Below are 17,186 nucleotides of genomic sequence, written 5' to 3'. Positions count from 1 at the left end.
TCTTGCTTGTGAACGTTCTCTGAGTTTTAAAATCCTGAAACGGGTGAATGAAATTCAGTTGCTTTTTAATGAGGTTCCATTTTCTGGCATGAAGTGAAAGGACAAGAAAACACACGGGATCCATCCATCAATATCCATCTCACTATCCTTTGTGCCTGTTTGTGCTTTGCAAGCTCTTCCTACAGCATTTTGATTTAGAGCAAGGTCTCTGCTTGGATTATCGCTGCTGTGTTAATGGTCAGAAAGTATTAGCTAGAAAGGCATTTTCCTCAGGGAGAAAAGCTGAAAGCAGGGCTCTTGAATAGTCTTTGTCCCAATCAGAGTCAAGTAGCCGGTGGCTTTTTTAAATTGCATTTTTTGCAGGTTACACAGAGACAGCAGCACATTTGTCATGCAGGTGCCTGTTTACATCCAAGTCTGCATACAGTGGGGCAAAAAAGTATTTAGTCAGCCACCGATTGTGCAAGTTCCCCCACCTAAAATGATGACAGAGGTCAGTAATTTGCACCAGAGGTACACTTCAACTGTGAGAGACAGAATGTGAAAAAAAAATCCATGAATCCACATGGTAGGATTTGTAAAGAATTTATTCGTAAATCAGGGTGGAAAATAAGTATTTGGTCAATAACAAAAATACAACTCAATACTTTGTAACATAACCTTTGTTGGCAATAACAGAGGTCAAACGTTTACTATAGGTCTTTACCAGGTTTGCACACACAGTAGCTGGTATTTTGGCCCATTCCTCCATGCAGATCTTCACGAGAGCAGTGATGTTTTGGGGCTGTCGCCGAGCAACACGGACTTTCAACTCCCGCCACAGATTTTCTATGGGGTTGAGGTCTGGAGACTGGCTAGGCCACTCCAGGACTTTCAAATGCTTCTTACGGAGCCACTCCTTTGTTGCCCGGGCGGTGTGTTTTGGATCATTGTCATGTTGGAAGACCCAGCCTCGTTTCATCTTCAAAGCTCTCACTGATGGAAGGAGGTTTTGGCTCAAAATCTCACGATACATGGCCCCATTCATTCTGTCCTTAACACGGATCAGTCGTCCTGTCCCCTTGGCAGAAAAACAGCCCCATAGCATGATGTTTCCACCCCCATGCTTCACAGTAGGTATGGTGTTCTTGGGATGCAACTCAGTATTCTTCTTCCTCCAAACACAACGAGTTGAGTTTATACCAAAAAGTTCTACTTTGGTTTCATCTGACCACATGACATTCCCCCAATCCTCTGCAATCATCCATGTGCTCTCTGGCAAACTTCAGACGGGCCTGGACATGCACTGGCTTCAGCAGCGGAACACGTCTGGCACTGCGGGATTTGATTCCCTGCCGTTGTAGTGTGTTACTGATGGTGACCTTTGTTACTTTGGTCCCAGCTCTCTGCAGGTCATTCACCAGGTCCCCCCGTGTGGTTCTGGGATCTTTGCTCACCGTTCTCATGATCATTTTGACCCCACGGGATGAGATCTTGCGTGGAGCCCCAGATCGAGGGAGATTATCAGTGGTCTTGTATGTCTTCCATTTTCTGATGATTGCTCCCACAGTTGATTTCTTCACACCAAGCTGCTTGCCTATTGTAGATTCACTCTTCCCAGTCTGGTGCAGGTCTACAATACTTTTCCTGGTGTCCTTCGAAAGCTCTTTGGTCTTGGCCATGGCGGAGTTTGGAGTCTGACTGTTTGGGGCTGTGGACAGGTGTCTTTTATACAGATGATGAGTTCAAACAGGTGCCATTCATACAGGTAACGAGTGGGGGACAGAAAAGCTTCTTACAGAAGACGTTACAGGTCTGTGAGAGCCAGAGATTTTCCTTGTTTGAGGTGACCAAATACTTATTTTCCACCCTGATTTACGAATAAATTCTTTACAAATCCTACCATGTGGATTCATGGATTTTTTTTTTTTTCCCACATTCTGTCTCTCACAGTTGAAGTGTACCTCTGGTGCAAATTACTGACCTCTGTCATCATTTTAGGTGGGGAACTTGCACAATCGGTGGCTGACTAAATACTTTTTTGCCCCACTGTATTTGGCCGCAGACAGCAGCACATCGCAGAGCTCAGCCACAGATTACACCGCAAACCCACAGCAGATGTGGCTTCTGGGATTACAATTAGAGTAATATCACCCATCATTTAAAAGGTTGTTGCGTTAACGTAATGAGAGAGCGTCTGGTTTTCCACATGTGCAACACATGGGGCATTGTTCGTGGAACTGAAATGAAGCATATCCGTTGCGCAGGACTGTAATCGTTGTGACAGAGACATGAGGTGGAGATGCACGGGCTTATGTCAGAAGTATGGGTGAGCTCTGAGACCTAGACATGGAGAAATCAGTGAAAATGTTTGCAGGTCTCTACATCCCTACAGATTCCTGAACACTGTGAAATTTCATAGTTTATTGGAAGGCAGATTTTCTGCTACATGAATCTAGTAACTGTGGTCATGTTAATACCCACGAAAATCACAGGCTATGACGTATTGCAGCTATTGCTTTCCACTCTATACCTGCCTTGTTAAAGTCATGAAAAAAGCTGGAGGAGACAGCACACAAACAAGGCTTGGTATTGATTTTCTTCTTTGCCAGAATTCAAAAGTTTCATTTTAAATATATTACCTTCTCTCACATTGCGAGAGTAAGCAACACTGTGAGACGGCCATCTGAAATTTCTGACACCTCTGAATTTAGTCCCAGGCTATCTTGCATGATGCAAATCCAATAAACCCATATTTTATTCAGAATAAACATCAGAAAGCATCAAATCTTTAAGCTGAGACTTTTGACAATGTCATGAATAAAATGAGTAAAGTTCAAAGAGTTTCTCAGACGTAAAAATGGGCAGCGGCTTATTAATCTGCAAAAAAAACAACAACAGATGAATTTCAGAATAATACTCCTCGATTTAAATTTGCAAAGCCTTTGAATATTCCATTGTATACGCTACATACTATAATATGTTTTTATTTACATTTTGCACAACACCCCAACTCTTTTGGAATGGTGGTTTTAAAAGAGCGATACAAGCAGATTTTTATCTTCAGTACTGCGGCAATGAAAAAACTTCCCCCTCAGTACAGTCTGACAGTGAATTGTAGATTCATTATCTCAAACTGACACTGACCAACCATCTTCCTATTAATGATACACTAATGCATATGATAATGATAATCGACCCTCTTTGATAACAGACCTCACTGGATTCAGTCACACCATTTAATTGAGCCTCTGACTTCCAGCTTCAGCAGCTTCATATAATTTTCCATCGAGTAAGAGACACAGCACAGCAGTGTCAGTAGGCAGGAGATGATTGATGGTGTGTGTGTGTGTGTGTGTGTGTGTGTGTGTGTGTGTGTGTGTGTGTGTGTGTGTGTGTGTGCGTGCGTGCGTGTGTGTGTGTAGGTGTAGGTTTTTTGTGTGTGTGTGTAGGTGTCTGTATGTCCATGTGCTTTTTAGTGCACATGTGGAGATGTGATGTTGAGAGGACAGTTGACTGTGAATCCCTGTTAAAAATCTTACTATAATCATCACTGCAACATGCACCTAATAATAATAATAATAATAATAATAATAATAATAATGAGGATGATGATAATAATGTTGCCTTAATAAGGTAACGCTATCCACGCAACATAAAAAGATTCAGAGATGTCAGAGAATCTCTGTTTGCAAAGGACAAACTGTTGACAAATGTTGAATGGTCTTGATGTTCTCCTGAAAAGGTATTGCGTATACAATTTGCCTTGGGTGGGCCCAAGCTCATTAACCTGGACTGAGCTACACAAGGAAAACTGCCTGTTGTCTGACCAATCAAATATTTTAATTCTTTCTCTGGCTGTACAATGTTACTGTAGTGCTTGTTGGACAGCTCTCACACTTCAGTCGCCGGCCACGTCTTCCTTCTCTGTGCACACACACACACCTACATCCCAGCATGTTACTGAGTAAATCTAGGAGAGACCTAGTTAATGATGGCTGCCAACTATGCCAGCTAGCTGCCCCTGACACTACTCCGTGAACCCACTGCACCACCTCTCACTTGCGGCTGAGCCCCAAACCACACAATGCCACCACAGGTGTCTTATGGTACTGTAGTGGCTGCTTTGATTGACAAATTGCGGTCTATAAGATACAGACTCAAACACATCACTGAAAGGCAAACAACATAGTTACTGAGGTAATCAAGGGAAATGGAGACAGGAGGGTAACAAGACAGAACTGAAATTAATCAAGACAATTACATAGGAAATAAAACTAAAAGCCAAGTACAAGAGACAAAAGGACTCAAATAACAACACTGGAATTGAGTAATACCTAAAACAAAAACGGAGACTTGAAACAAGACACAAAAGAACACAGAAGTGGCAGGAATCAACTAAAAAAACTCAAGAAATCAAAGATAGTGATAAAAACTAAAATAAAAGCTCAAATAAACACATTGTTCAAAATGCATAAAAGTCCTAGCTGCAATTACAAAAATACAGAAAATTTCACAGCTGAAAAATATAAACTGTAGCCTGAGAACAACCAATGAAAAGGAAAAATATCCATAGAAGTCAAAACTGCATTTTGTATCAGGGTGTGAATGTAATTTAACGCTGTCAAATCGGGCATTTCAACATGAGAGTCAGTGAGAATTAACTCCTTTTTGTAACCAGCCTCATGTGTGACACCTACATGAAATGCTGTTTCTGCAGCCTCCACACTGGCTTCATTATTTTAGCTTTCACTGTTGCCCTTTGGTTCTTATGTATTGTATCCATACATTTTAGGATGTAAGCCTGACACTGTTAGCTGTTTGCTTAGCATCCTACAAACTGGTCTAAATATGGTCGCATTGGGCTCAGAAAGCTCAAGATGGCAATGCACATAAAGCTGAAATGGTGGTTTTGAAAAAAATCCAGAAACCGGTGACTGATGTTAGGGTGGCTAATTCCATCTTTTATTGTATGGGAACCACTGTGTACATGGTATGGGTACAGTCCACAGTTATAGCATACATATACATGGCGTGAAAGCAACATATACTACCGTACTGATATTATGTTCTTCAGATAAAGACTTTTTTATTTAGCAAGAAATTCCAGAATTCATTAAATTCATAACATTTTAGCTCAGTTACGCCATTAAATATATTCTTTTTGCGGTGTTTTAAACAAAATCTAGGATTTTTATTGTTCATTGCTTAAATCCCACCATTCAATCCACTCATAGTGTTTCACAAAACACTATAACCACGTTTTCAGCGAGTGCTATGATCCCATTACAGCAAAAAATGATGACTAACTTTGACTAACATCCCCTAGCTGATGTCTATTTTCTTATCTTTACACCAAATGGTTCAACTCACTTTTAGGACTCATGTTTCTGAAGGGAAAAGTTAAGTTAAGGTACGTATTATGATATGCTATTTTTCCCAGTATCAAGTTATTTCATGCTATTTTATGATCGTTTTTCAAGTAACTAAGAGAACAGGTCATAAATAGATCATGTTTGTGCTATGTGGAAAGCTATAATCAGCAACAGTAATGACTGAAGTTCTTCTTTCCTGTTCCCCTGTCCTCATCCCCAATCGCTTGGGCAGATGCTTCCTCCAGTCTAAGACTGCTGGAGGCTTCTTCCTGTTAAAACAACGTTTTTCCTTCCCACTGTCGATAAGTGCTTGCTTATTCGGGGTTGTTTGATAGTTGGGAATGTACAAAGTATTTTCCTTATTTTAGTCTTTTTTGGCACTGTTGAGTTTTATAACTGTGAACTGTTACTCGAGATCAGTCTCAAATTCTGGATAGTGTACCAAGCAAGACTTACTGAGTAACTTTACATGCCCAGCTGTCCATATTTAATCTTTTTAAATCATATTTAATCAAGTCTATAAACTTGATCGGATCTTCAGAGAGAAAATATAAATATTTTTAAATATATTTCTAAATATTTTTCTCCAGCTCATATCAGTGTACCTGTAATATGCTGGACTAATTTATAATGCTCCACATAATTTATGATGCTCTGGTACATATTTATGTACTCAGCCCAACTGTGCGCGTTCTTATTTCTGTCAGTGCGCATTCAGCTGGCATCATGTTCACTGTTAGTGCATCTCTGCAAAAACAGAGCAACAGTTCATCAATACCGTTGGGCATAGTTTTTACCTGAAACTGTTTGTTTACCTTATTTACCTTATGCAGGTGTATTTGGATTGTTTTTTTCTTTTTCTTTTTCCTGGTCTGGGAAAATCTGCTGTGCAATTGTTCAGAGAGCTCTCTAATCCAGCCTTTGATCTGAGTTGTGCAGTGAAGCCTAATAGGATCGTAGTATTAACCCCGATGACAATACCACCAGCTGTCGCAGAGCCCCCTGTTGGTCACCAGCTGAAATGTGCCTGTGGGGGAAGGGTAAGGAGGGTGGAGGGGTTGACTGACAGAGAAAGAGACAGAAACAGATTGACAGGGATCGGGAGAGAGGATCTGTGTGATGCTCAAAGTGAAGTAACAGAGGAAGAAGCTCAGAGGAGAAAAACTCCTGAAGTGCTTTATTTTTGGACGACTACCTCTTCAATTTTACTTTGAATCCTCCTCCATTAGCTAAATGACTTTTCTTCGTGCGTAATCTTCGACTTTTTTTTATTTTTTTCCTTAAAAGCATACTTTTTCACTTATCAATCTCTACATTTATTCCCTTTTTTCCCCTCCCACCTGCTGCGGCCACACCCTGATATTTTTCCAGTGCTGTGGCAGCTGTTGGCTCTCTGATTTCTTGATATGGCTAAATAAGAGGTGGAAGGGTGGGGGGCTTGCCGGTGGTTTTCTTTGAGGGTTGAGAAGTTGAAGAGGGAACCAGGAGAAGAGGAGGAGGATGGCGGTGGCCCTGGAAGAAGTTTGGGGGCGAGTGAAAAATGTCTGCAAGCAGAACGGACTGCTCATTCTGTCTGTGCTGGCCGTGGTCATCGGCTGCCTGTTGGGCTTCTTCCTCAGAGGCAAGCAGCTCTCCGAGCAGGTCAGTTAGTCCTAGTCCCCCTACTCCCACCCCCAGCACCCAATATAAATGCGCTACCCTGCTGGCCCCCTTCTGTCTTATCTCCCCCCTCATTGTCAGCCCCTGGATCCTTCTTATGTGATAAAATCAGATCCTCACTCCCCAGTATCAGCCTCTTTAACTCCACTCCATGTCATAACCACCAGCATTTACATAAACATGCGAAAAGAAAAACAGTGACAGCGTTCTACTGAGAAACAATTAGACTCTTGGGCTTGGCCATATCTACTGCACACCTAACCCCAACCCTAAACCAGACTTAAGCCACAAATTAAATAATTAGTCATGCAGATTCCTGTTCCCAAATGCATACAAACCAATCAACTACACATTCGTTGTCATTCTGTCACTTTCATTAAATATACTTTCACCAATTCTGCCCACTGAAGTCAGAGCTGCACTGTAATGAATACTAAAGTATGTCTCAGATGTCTCAGTACAGACGAATCCAACTCCAGTGGCTTATGCGAGGTTTTGCTCTCAAGCTGCAATTGCAAAAGAGAGGCCAAAATACGACATGAAAAGGCCTCAGAGGTGACAGTATATTTTTTAAAAAAAAACTCAGTCAAAGTGGTTTGATTGCTCCTAGAAAAGCATCAAAGGTCAGACTCATTCACGATCCAATCTATAAGCTATATCAGGGACACTAAAATAGCAAAGGACTTTCCAAAGATGAGGGAATTGTATTTCTCCCTGTTTAAAATGTGAAACAGGGCTTTTCAGATCGTCTATGGCCTGTGTGAATCCATAGAAAAGGGATTGCTGGTGGGGAGATTAGTTGTCAGTCGCTCGCAGAAAAACGAAATCACATCAAGGCATGCCATTTGTTTTTACTTATATAGGTCACACAAGACTGAATGGGAAGAGATCTTCAATAGTCGGAATTCAGGAGATGCTAAGAGGCTGCTGAGAAAGCATGTCTAAACTAAATGTAACTGAAAAATGACTTTGATGTGCTTGAAACAGAATTTTAAAAAAAAATGTGAGTTGTTTGAAAATGAATGATGAGGACGTAGATGTGTGTGTGTGTGTGCTGTTGGATGTATGATGAAATATGTTGACACTGTGGGCATTTGAACATCCGCCTGCTGTCAGAGTCAGCCGTACGACATCACGGTGCTTTTGTTTTGATCCATGTGGTGCAAAAAAAACCAAAGCTGTGCTTTGATGACAGCATCAGTCATCTGTTTTATATTTAGCACACAAAGCTTGAAAAGGTCCATACGTAGAATACCTTACTCTAGAATGGGCCACTCTTATTTGGCAATAGCCCACAGCAGGCACTCAGAATCCAAAGCAGTGCTAAGGTTTATGGCACATGTCCACCAGCAGGCGATCCAGTGAACTAAAGTGTTCAGGTTAGGACACTAAATTCTCCGAGTCCCACTGTGAGTAAATGCGTGTCCTCTTTCTTCAACTGCTGTCTATTAAGGGTTGCTGAAGACACTGAAGTCATAAGTCAGCTGGCAACTATAGTGCTGTATAGTCCGTAGATCCTTGAGACTATTTGGTAGCCACATCAAAATTCTTCATAAAGTAAATGAAAATAGAGAATCAGTTCAGATCATTCATAAAGTAATAGTTATTTTTATCTTTCTCAAAATTATGAAGTTGCCTTTACCTGGCAACAGTTGATTGCTGACAGTGTTGCCATACAGTAGTACACAAGTTGTCACATTAGTACAGTATGTAGAGATGGAAATTTACAGTAAATAAAGTCACGCAAAAATAACTCTACTTAGTATTTAAAGTCTGGTTAATATTTATGGTCTGAATTATGGTCTGGTGGAGCTTATGCCAGCTGTCATAGAGTGTGAGGCAGGATACTGTCTGCACAGGATTGCAGTCCTGTCAAGGGCAGGGCTCATTTTCTTTAAAGAAAAATCGTTTCTGTCAGATAAAAAGCCAAAAGATCACCAGTGTCAGTTGGCTACACCCTCTGAGCATCATGACTGAACAACATTTTATGACAGTTCATCTTAGAGTCTTTGAAATCCTGAGACAGTGTTTGACTTGAGAAATAAAAATGTTGACAAATGCTCAAAAAAAAGAACGAAATCGCACTGCAATCTAGTCTGGCGTAATAGTAGTCAAGAAAAGCTGCACTGTTACACACAAATGTGACATGTCTCGTTCTACACACTGTATTGCAAGTTGCAATTTTGCTTTTAGTATTTCTGCTTGCTGATTGCCCAGCTCAGCATCCTGACACAGGGAGGAAGAATATGATGTCTTACGCTTGCTATAAGATAATATTTGAAATAGTTGATTTGCTTGTTTAACTCTAGTTCAAGTAAAGAGGCAGAGCAAATTAATTCGCTGATAAACAACACTAAACAATTCAGTGTCTTTGACGGTCTTTGTGGGTTAAAATAATGGGAATTGTGTAAAACAAATAATATGAAATAAAATAAATAAATAAACCTTTACCAAATACAGTGAAGCAACAGAAGAAATGACATTTACAAAATATCACTGAAAATTAAACAGTAGGAAGATGTATACACTCATTCACACACACCCACATGTATCACATGTGAGTGTGTGAATGTGTGTGTGAATGCGTGGGTGACTGGATGTGTAAAGCGCTTTGGGGTCCTTAGGGACTAGTAAAGCGCTATACAAATACAGGCCATTTACCATTTACCATGTAAGGAAATGTATTAATGGTGCAGATTAAAGGTTTGAGTGGTATTGCCGTTTAAAATGTAATTTTAATTAGAAGTTGTGGCTCACAGAAATGTCAAAAATAAATTACAACATGTCACAAAAACAGCTCTGTGCACACTGTAAGAGCACTCAAAGGCTGATTGTTTCCCAGATGGTCTGTAACCCTGCACCTCTGTGAGCACAGAGAATATTTAACATGCACTAATTGCACACGTTGTAGAAAGCTACTGTTGCAGAGCGATTCAGCTGCCCAGCTGCAATTTAGAAACACAATAGTTTGCCATAAAACAATCAACATCAAGACAAGGCTTTGACAAAAGCTTTGATGCAAGTGTTGATCATCGGGCTTCGTGGCTTAATCTTTGGGTTTGCATACAAACAAGCATATACGTATGCCAGCCCGTGGCTTCAGCGTGTGTGTCCGCAAGTACCACATGTCTAACAAAGAGTTTGCTCTGCTTTCAGCAGATGCCAGGACTCAGTGGCAGCTGTGTTTGTCCCTCACACGCAATAAAAAGTCTCACACACATGCACATAAATGTGCGTGCGTGTACATACTGCGTCCACCCACACTGTTACACACACACGCGCACACGCATGGCCATTTAGCTGTAAAAGCTCTCCCACTTAAAAACAGAAGCAAAAAGCTTCTATTGCTCCATCATCTCATGCACAGATGTGATGTACTTACATTTCATTTGTTCCAACTCTTCACCTCCGTTTTGCCACATGCCCCCCCCCCCTCCCCCACCTCCCATCTGTTTGACCTGCTGATTAGGTAATCAGCTAAGTGCAATGTTTTTTGTGGGAGCTCTTCTGTAAATGCTGTTGATCGCAGTGATATCAACCAAAACAATGTTTCTGACATATCTGACTAATAAGTGATAGATTAACTGTAGGTATGAAAAGTCATCGCTGACATATTTATGTTAACATCAATGTACCCCTTTTTTCCAACAGATTTTCTAGTTGTCACATAAGATTTTTTTTAGGTTTCCACCTGTGTAGTTGAAACTAGTACAATATTAGTGTGAAAAACACCTGATGAGCTCCTGGTTTCTTTGCAGAGCTGCAACTTGACTTTTAAAAACACTTTTTTTTTTGTATTTATTCTAACATGTTATTATACAGTAATCTTACTTTGAACACTGTGAAGTATTTGAACACCTGCTTTAGGGGATTCAGACACTTCAAATCTATCTAGTCTATTCAGACTGTTGATGCTTTTTGTCACTGCTTCAAAGTTTCTTGACATTTGCTTTTAAAGACTTTGTCACAGTGTGTGGAAGCAGATTGTGTGGAACGTGAATAATGGACCCAAACGCAGACACAATGGAACGTGGAACGTAGCTTGAATTTAAAAAAAAAAAAAAAGGTTTAATAAGGCTGATAAAAAAAAAGGTGCAAACAAAGGCCAAGGCAAACTGATGCAAAACTAAACATTAAACTAAACTGGGTGAACTAAAATACAACATGAAGAACCCTGACATGGATATGAACAAACCTGGACATGTATACATGAGACCTGGAAACATGGTGTGAAGGGGAAGTGGGAACACATGGGGAAACAGCTGATTAGAATGACAGGGAAGTGAAAGTAAACACAATGAATATGGGACACCAGACCTCTTCAAAATAAAACAGGAAACATAATGAGACTCAGGAATGAGACTTAAACACAGGGGTGAAGACACAAGGAGAATCTAAGAAACATTGAACTATAACGGCAACCTAGGCATAACGGAAATGACCCTGGATCGTGACTGATTCTTTTTTCTTTTCTTATACGTATTCTTTTTTTTTTTTTTTTTTTTTTTTTTTTTGTGTGTCCCGTTTGGATCTTTAGCCATCAGAATTGTTGTCTTAAGGCCAAGAAAGATGCCAAGCGGATTTATTTTACCAAGTGGATCATCATGGCCTTGCCATATTGGTCCATTTGATTGACCTTTATTATAATTATGAATTTATTTTATTTTCAGTTCCTACAAACGGGACAGACATGACTGGGGGATAGGACAGGGAAAAAGAATGAAAGAAAGAGAGGGAGAGAAAGAAAACCAAAGGGGAGAAGAGACGGTGAGAAGGGGGGAAGAAAGAAAAAAAAAAAAAACAACAAAAACAAACAAACACCTGGGTCACCTGTATGGAGAAAAAAAACAGAAGAGAAAGCAAACAACAAAGAGCAACATAATAAAAAAAACGGCACCATCACAATAAACTAGCTAGCAGTAGATATCAGTAGATACTAAGTAATAAACGATATTGTGCAGCACGCAAGATAGACAGCGCACAATGTGTTTTGAGGCAGCAGCCAAGAAAGCTGTAGTCCGCGTCTGTGAATACCCGTGTGTACACCCGTGTGCATACCTGTGTGGATCAGCGCGCTTGTATTCCAAAGGTTTCTCCATGTAACGATCTGCTAGGGAGAGTGGGGGGCCACAGCCCCGTCCTCCAGGGTATGAAGCAGGTATGGAGAAGATCAAAACTCCAGACATCCAGAGGCCCCCAGAACACAAGAGACCAAGGAAGACCAACAGAGGGGCAGCCGCGCCACTGTCTCAGTAAGAGCTGAGGAGAGTCCCAGATGAGGGTTCACTCAGCAGCCGCGGAGCAGAAGCCAGGGGGAGTTGCAGTGACGCGCCCGTGAGCTCCGCCGGCAGCCAGCTGCGCCTGAGTGACCGAGCCCCAGGCCGAGAGGCCGGGGGCACCCCACCTCCGAAGTGGCCCGAGCGAGCCCCAGGCTCCAGGCCCTGATAAGCGGCCGCCAAGGAGTGAGCCGGTGTGTACCCGGACGCCCACCCCCAGACACAAAGAACCACCAACGCACCGACACCTGAGGGAGTCCGCCACTGGCAGGGGAAGTGGTGGTGGGTGGAGATAGGCCTCCAAACCTTGGAGGGCCTGAGATGTCCCCAGAGAGGTGGCGTCTGATACCCAACCTGACATATAGACACAGACATACAGGCACACACAGATACAAACATCCATTCCCACCCTCATGCTCTCATATGCACTTACTCCACACTCAACCAACGTGGAGACAGACATAAAGAGACGCTGTACACACGATCACACTCCCCAAGCGTACTCTACGAACCGGGTCTAGGTACCCTTGCCCCTGGAGGGGGGAACTGCACCCAGACCCAGGTGGTGTTACCCTTTTCCCTGCGGTGGGGAGAGGCAGACCGCCCCGACTCCGCAGCAGCAGGGAGGCCCCACACTCCAGACCGCAGTCGGACGGCCAACTCCTCCTAGCCCCCCCGCTCCAGCAGGCCGCAGAGAACTTCTCTTATACGTATTCTTACATTTTTACACAACAAGTGGCTTTGATGAAAACTTGTGTTTGTTTTTGATAGCTGAGGATAAACCATAGGTGAGGGTAGGGACGTAGATCAGTTATGGTCACGAGCTGTGGGTAGTGACCGAAAGAACGAGATTGCGAATACAAGCGGCAGAAATGAGCTTCCTCCAAAGGGTGGCTGGACTCTCCCTTAGAGATAGGGCCAGAAGTTCGGCCATTCGGGAGGTGCTCAGAGTAGAGCCGCTGCTCTGTCACATCGAAAGGAATCAGTTGAGGTGATTCAGGCATCTGATAAGGATGCCTCCTGGGCACCTCCTGGGTAAGGTGTTCTGGGCATGTTCCACAGGGAGGAGGCCCCGGGGCAGACCCAGGACACGCTGGAGAGATTATATCCTTCGGCTGGCCTGGAAACGCCTTGGTGTTCCCCCGGAAAAGATGGAGGAGGTGGCTGGGGAGAGGGAGGTCTGGGCTTCTCTGCTTGGGCTGCTGCCCCCGTGACCCGGCCCCGGATAAGCGGAAGAAGATGGATGGATGGATGGGTGGATGGAAAATAAAGGGATGAAAATTCTAACTCAACCTACGTCACTCAAAATTTTAGTTGAAAATAATGGAAAAATTCTTTGAATGTGGGATTACGTCAAATTATGATTCAGTGTGATTGGTTCAGTGCTTTTTAGCCGTACTATGAATAGAGCTCTAAAATAGTACATGTTTAACGCCGTCCTTGTGCTTGCTTTTCAGCCATTGTGTTTTGAGCCAGTGTAGAATTTTTTTTAGCCAGAAAAATCAGAAAGATGGCAACACATGCACAAAAGACACACTGAGGCCTGTTCAGTTATTGAACGCAAAATGATGTTACTGATATTGATGTTGGATCTTGAAAACAACTTTAGCCTTTGGTTGAAAAAAAAAAGCAACAGATAACATGTAATCTGAAAGTGACTGAATATAGTGTTAAAACTAAAAGGTCCATACCAAGTGACCTAAGAGGTTTGCAAGGCTCGGAGCGTTTCTTCAGATCCAATCGGTTTTGTGTTGAAGTCATCTTTACATGGGAAAGTGTAATCTAAAGGGCAGTTGTATACTAAAAAGGGTCTGTTTGGTAAGTTACAAAAAGAAGGCAATGTCTGATTTAGAGAGGATGTCATTTTACAATTTGTGTTGCAGTAATAATAATGATGTTGACATGGTGTTTGACCTCAGATTTGTTGGCAAAGTAAAAAAAAACAAAAAACAGCTTTTCTCTTCTGCCTGCAGGAGGTCAAGTACTTCCAGTTTCCAGGAGAGCTGCTAATGAGGATGCTGAAGATGTTAATTTTGCCCCTCGTCGTATCGAGGTAAGGGCAACACAGCTCTGCACAATACAAACACATAAACACAACATTTCAGTGACACAAGTACTAAATGCTGAAGTGGATAAAAGAGCTGTTTAATTATCTACACTGATGTTGGCTTTCAGCGCTCCAAGCCAATCGTGATTAAGATAAACATTTTTACGGTACACTGAAGTTTTATATTATACATAATAACAATATTGTGCTGCAGTGATTAGTAAACAAAATATCTGCAGTCCCCATTTCGACATCAGTGTCACTACACTCGTCCCCTACCTCTATATGTACTGAATGATTTTACAGGTTGCACACCGTCAATTATGGTATTGATTATTACTCTGAAAATGGACAGAGTAAGAAATCAGGGTCTCTGTTCCTTTTCTACCATTAAGCTGTTATGTTATGGTGTGTTTACTGTAATCTACAAGAAGAGTTCCTCGTTGTAAAAGAAAAAAGAAATTAAATGCTGCATTATAATATAAAAATACACATCTTTCTATTTTCAAAGACATTTAAAGAGAGTGAAGCAATTTGAGAAAAATGTTTCTGCAAAAAGAAACTTGCAGAAATAGAAAAGCAAGAATTCATATTGCCATTTTCAAAGTAATTTATTGTCTCAGAGTGACACGATGAAAAACACCTCCTGCTGTCACTTGCTGTCTGGTGACAGCAGGAGGTGTGGCTTTTGTCCACAAAGAATCTGCACTGACTGCAAACTTGAAAAAAAAATCTACCTTGAATACTTTTTAAAAAGCAATTTGTCAACCATTCATATGAAAACCCACGAGCAGATACCAGGTATGAAACTGCAAAGCCTGTCCACTCTACCTCCTCGGTTATACATTTATATATACAACACAGAGCGCAGATGCACAAGTCTTCTTTTACAAAGAAAACACACTGTGGGAAATTGCTGTGAAACAAGAAAGAAAAAGGCAATTCTGCATGCTTAATGTAATAAGACGTGTAAGGCCTTGTTTGATGAAATATGTTACCACTGCAAGGCAATGATAAAAGGCATCCACAGATAAGATTTAAAAGAGTCAAATGAAATAGAAGATTAAAATAAAGCACTTTTGAATAAAATGTATTAAACAGGAAAGTTGGCTCTGGCATGCGGTTAGACTGCAATGCAAAATGTGAACGTACTGCAATTATAAATGAATCATGATCATACTCTGATTTAAGTTTAAAATTGTGTTGGTTGAGTTTTATAGCCTACAGGAACCACGCCCCTGCATGGCTTCATGTTGACCGAGGCTGCTGGAAAAAGCACAGCCTGGATCTCTGTTCTCTGATATTTACTGCGCCCAATTACATGTTTCAGCATTAAAGATTAAAAAGTAATGTATATACGCAAGTAAAGCTGTTGCCCTTTTGTAGCTTCAGATCCATTCTTAGTAGAGCACAGCTTGCCAGGTTCTCCAGTTTGATTATTTTAGGCCCAAAGCTCTTAGTTGCCTGCATGAGGTCAGCGATGTACTGAACACACACACACACAAAAAAACCTCCCAAAACAAATCATGCGAACGCACCGGTTACATGCAGGCTGCTTTGCGCAATAAGCTACTTACAATCTATGCAACAGCAAAGACTGGATGAGAAGTTAATCCTCCCTCTCTCTGTCTCTCCCTGTCTGTCTCCCTCTCTGTCTCTATCTCTATCTGACAGTGTTTATGTGCCTTTCTTGTGTATTTCTCTCTGTCCATCTTTTTCTCTGCAGTAAAAGCGTGAAGCATTGTGCAGTGATTTGCTATTTATACACAGCCATGATCCATTCCCCCAGATTCCCAGATTCAGAGCAGGGCATCCTCTCAACGCAGGTTTCCTGCCAAGAGCGAAGCACGTGAGGACAAGAGACGTTAACTACACCTAATCTGAAACAGTATCTGCAGGCAGGAGGCCAAATGCAGCCAAGTACAACACTCTGTTAAAGCACACAGAAACTTGAAAGCTATCAGGGCGACTCTATGATGCTCTGAGCGTGGAGATTCATTTGAGTCTGTAGCACACAGACCCTGATACCTGCCTGGATCTCGATGGGGGCGATACTGGATAATAAAGGTGGAAGGCATGACTTCTTACTGCTACACCTCCTGCCTTCATTTCTTTATAACTCTTTACAGGCATGCATACAGTGCAGTCACGCAAGCAATGTCCTGCTTTTGTCGGATAGCTACACTGGGATGCACAGACTGGCTGCACAGTACAGTAGGGCTTATGTAGGGGTGAATATCCTTCCCAGCCCTATGCCCTGTCTGTCCCCATTTTTCCCCTCCCACTGCCATCTGCACACCAGCCAAAGCGGAAACCAGATTATCCCATGAACGCGTCATGCTGAATCAATGGCAACTGCACTTTGTGCCTCCCTATGATCCCTGTTTATTTAGTTTCACGGGATTGAAATTAAATCTTTGTTTTAATTGTAACAAATACTGAAAATGCGACGTTCATTCGGTTCATTCAGGGCCCGCTTAAAGTGAGCATTTGCATTTTGATGAAGGCCTTTAGAATTTAATTAACTTTGGCACAGATCTGAAGGTCAGAGATGAAAAGCGTTTTGTTTTTTTTCAAAATGTGCAGCATCCACACAACGAGCACTTTACAACCACAAAGTGAGTAAGAAATAATTGGCAGCAAAATGAGCGTTACAAAACAGATCTGAGTGGGTGTGCCACAGGTTGTTTACACAGCTTTCAGAATTAATTGTTTTTGTAAAACACACACACACACAAAATGAATTGGATAGAAATCCAGCTGTTTGTATGGGAGTTTAATGTAGCTCTCACTCTCTTAGACTGAAATCTCCGGGTGTGTTTTCTTAACGATAGTATCTGTTTTTGAGAA

General features: G+C 41.8%; 1 protein-coding gene across 1 annotated transcript in view; it reads left to right on the top strand.

Moving 5' to 3' along the window:
• The first annotated feature begins 6,854 nt into the window (after positions 1-6,854).
• slc1a7a (solute carrier family 1 member 7a) overlaps positions 6,855-17,186 on the top strand; it is a 59,581-nt gene continuing 49,249 nt past the window's right edge. Inside the window, exons 1-2 of the mRNA XM_085440393.1 lie at positions 6,855-6,995; positions 14,263-14,342. Of these exons, the coding sequence (XP_085296519.1) occupies positions 6,855-6,995; positions 14,263-14,342 (221 nt within the window). The remainder of the gene's footprint in view (positions 6,996-14,262; positions 14,343-17,186) is intronic.

This window comes from Copadichromis virginalis, linkage group LG18 (assembly GCF_057382275.1).
Source record: "Copadichromis virginalis isolate Kocher_CV1m ecotype Utaka linkage group LG18, C_Virginalis_male_GT1.1, whole genome shotgun sequence".
NCBI lineage: Eukaryota > Metazoa > Chordata > Actinopteri > Cichliformes > Cichlidae > Copadichromis > Copadichromis virginalis.
This window is presented reverse-complemented; position numbering and strand designations above follow the sequence as displayed.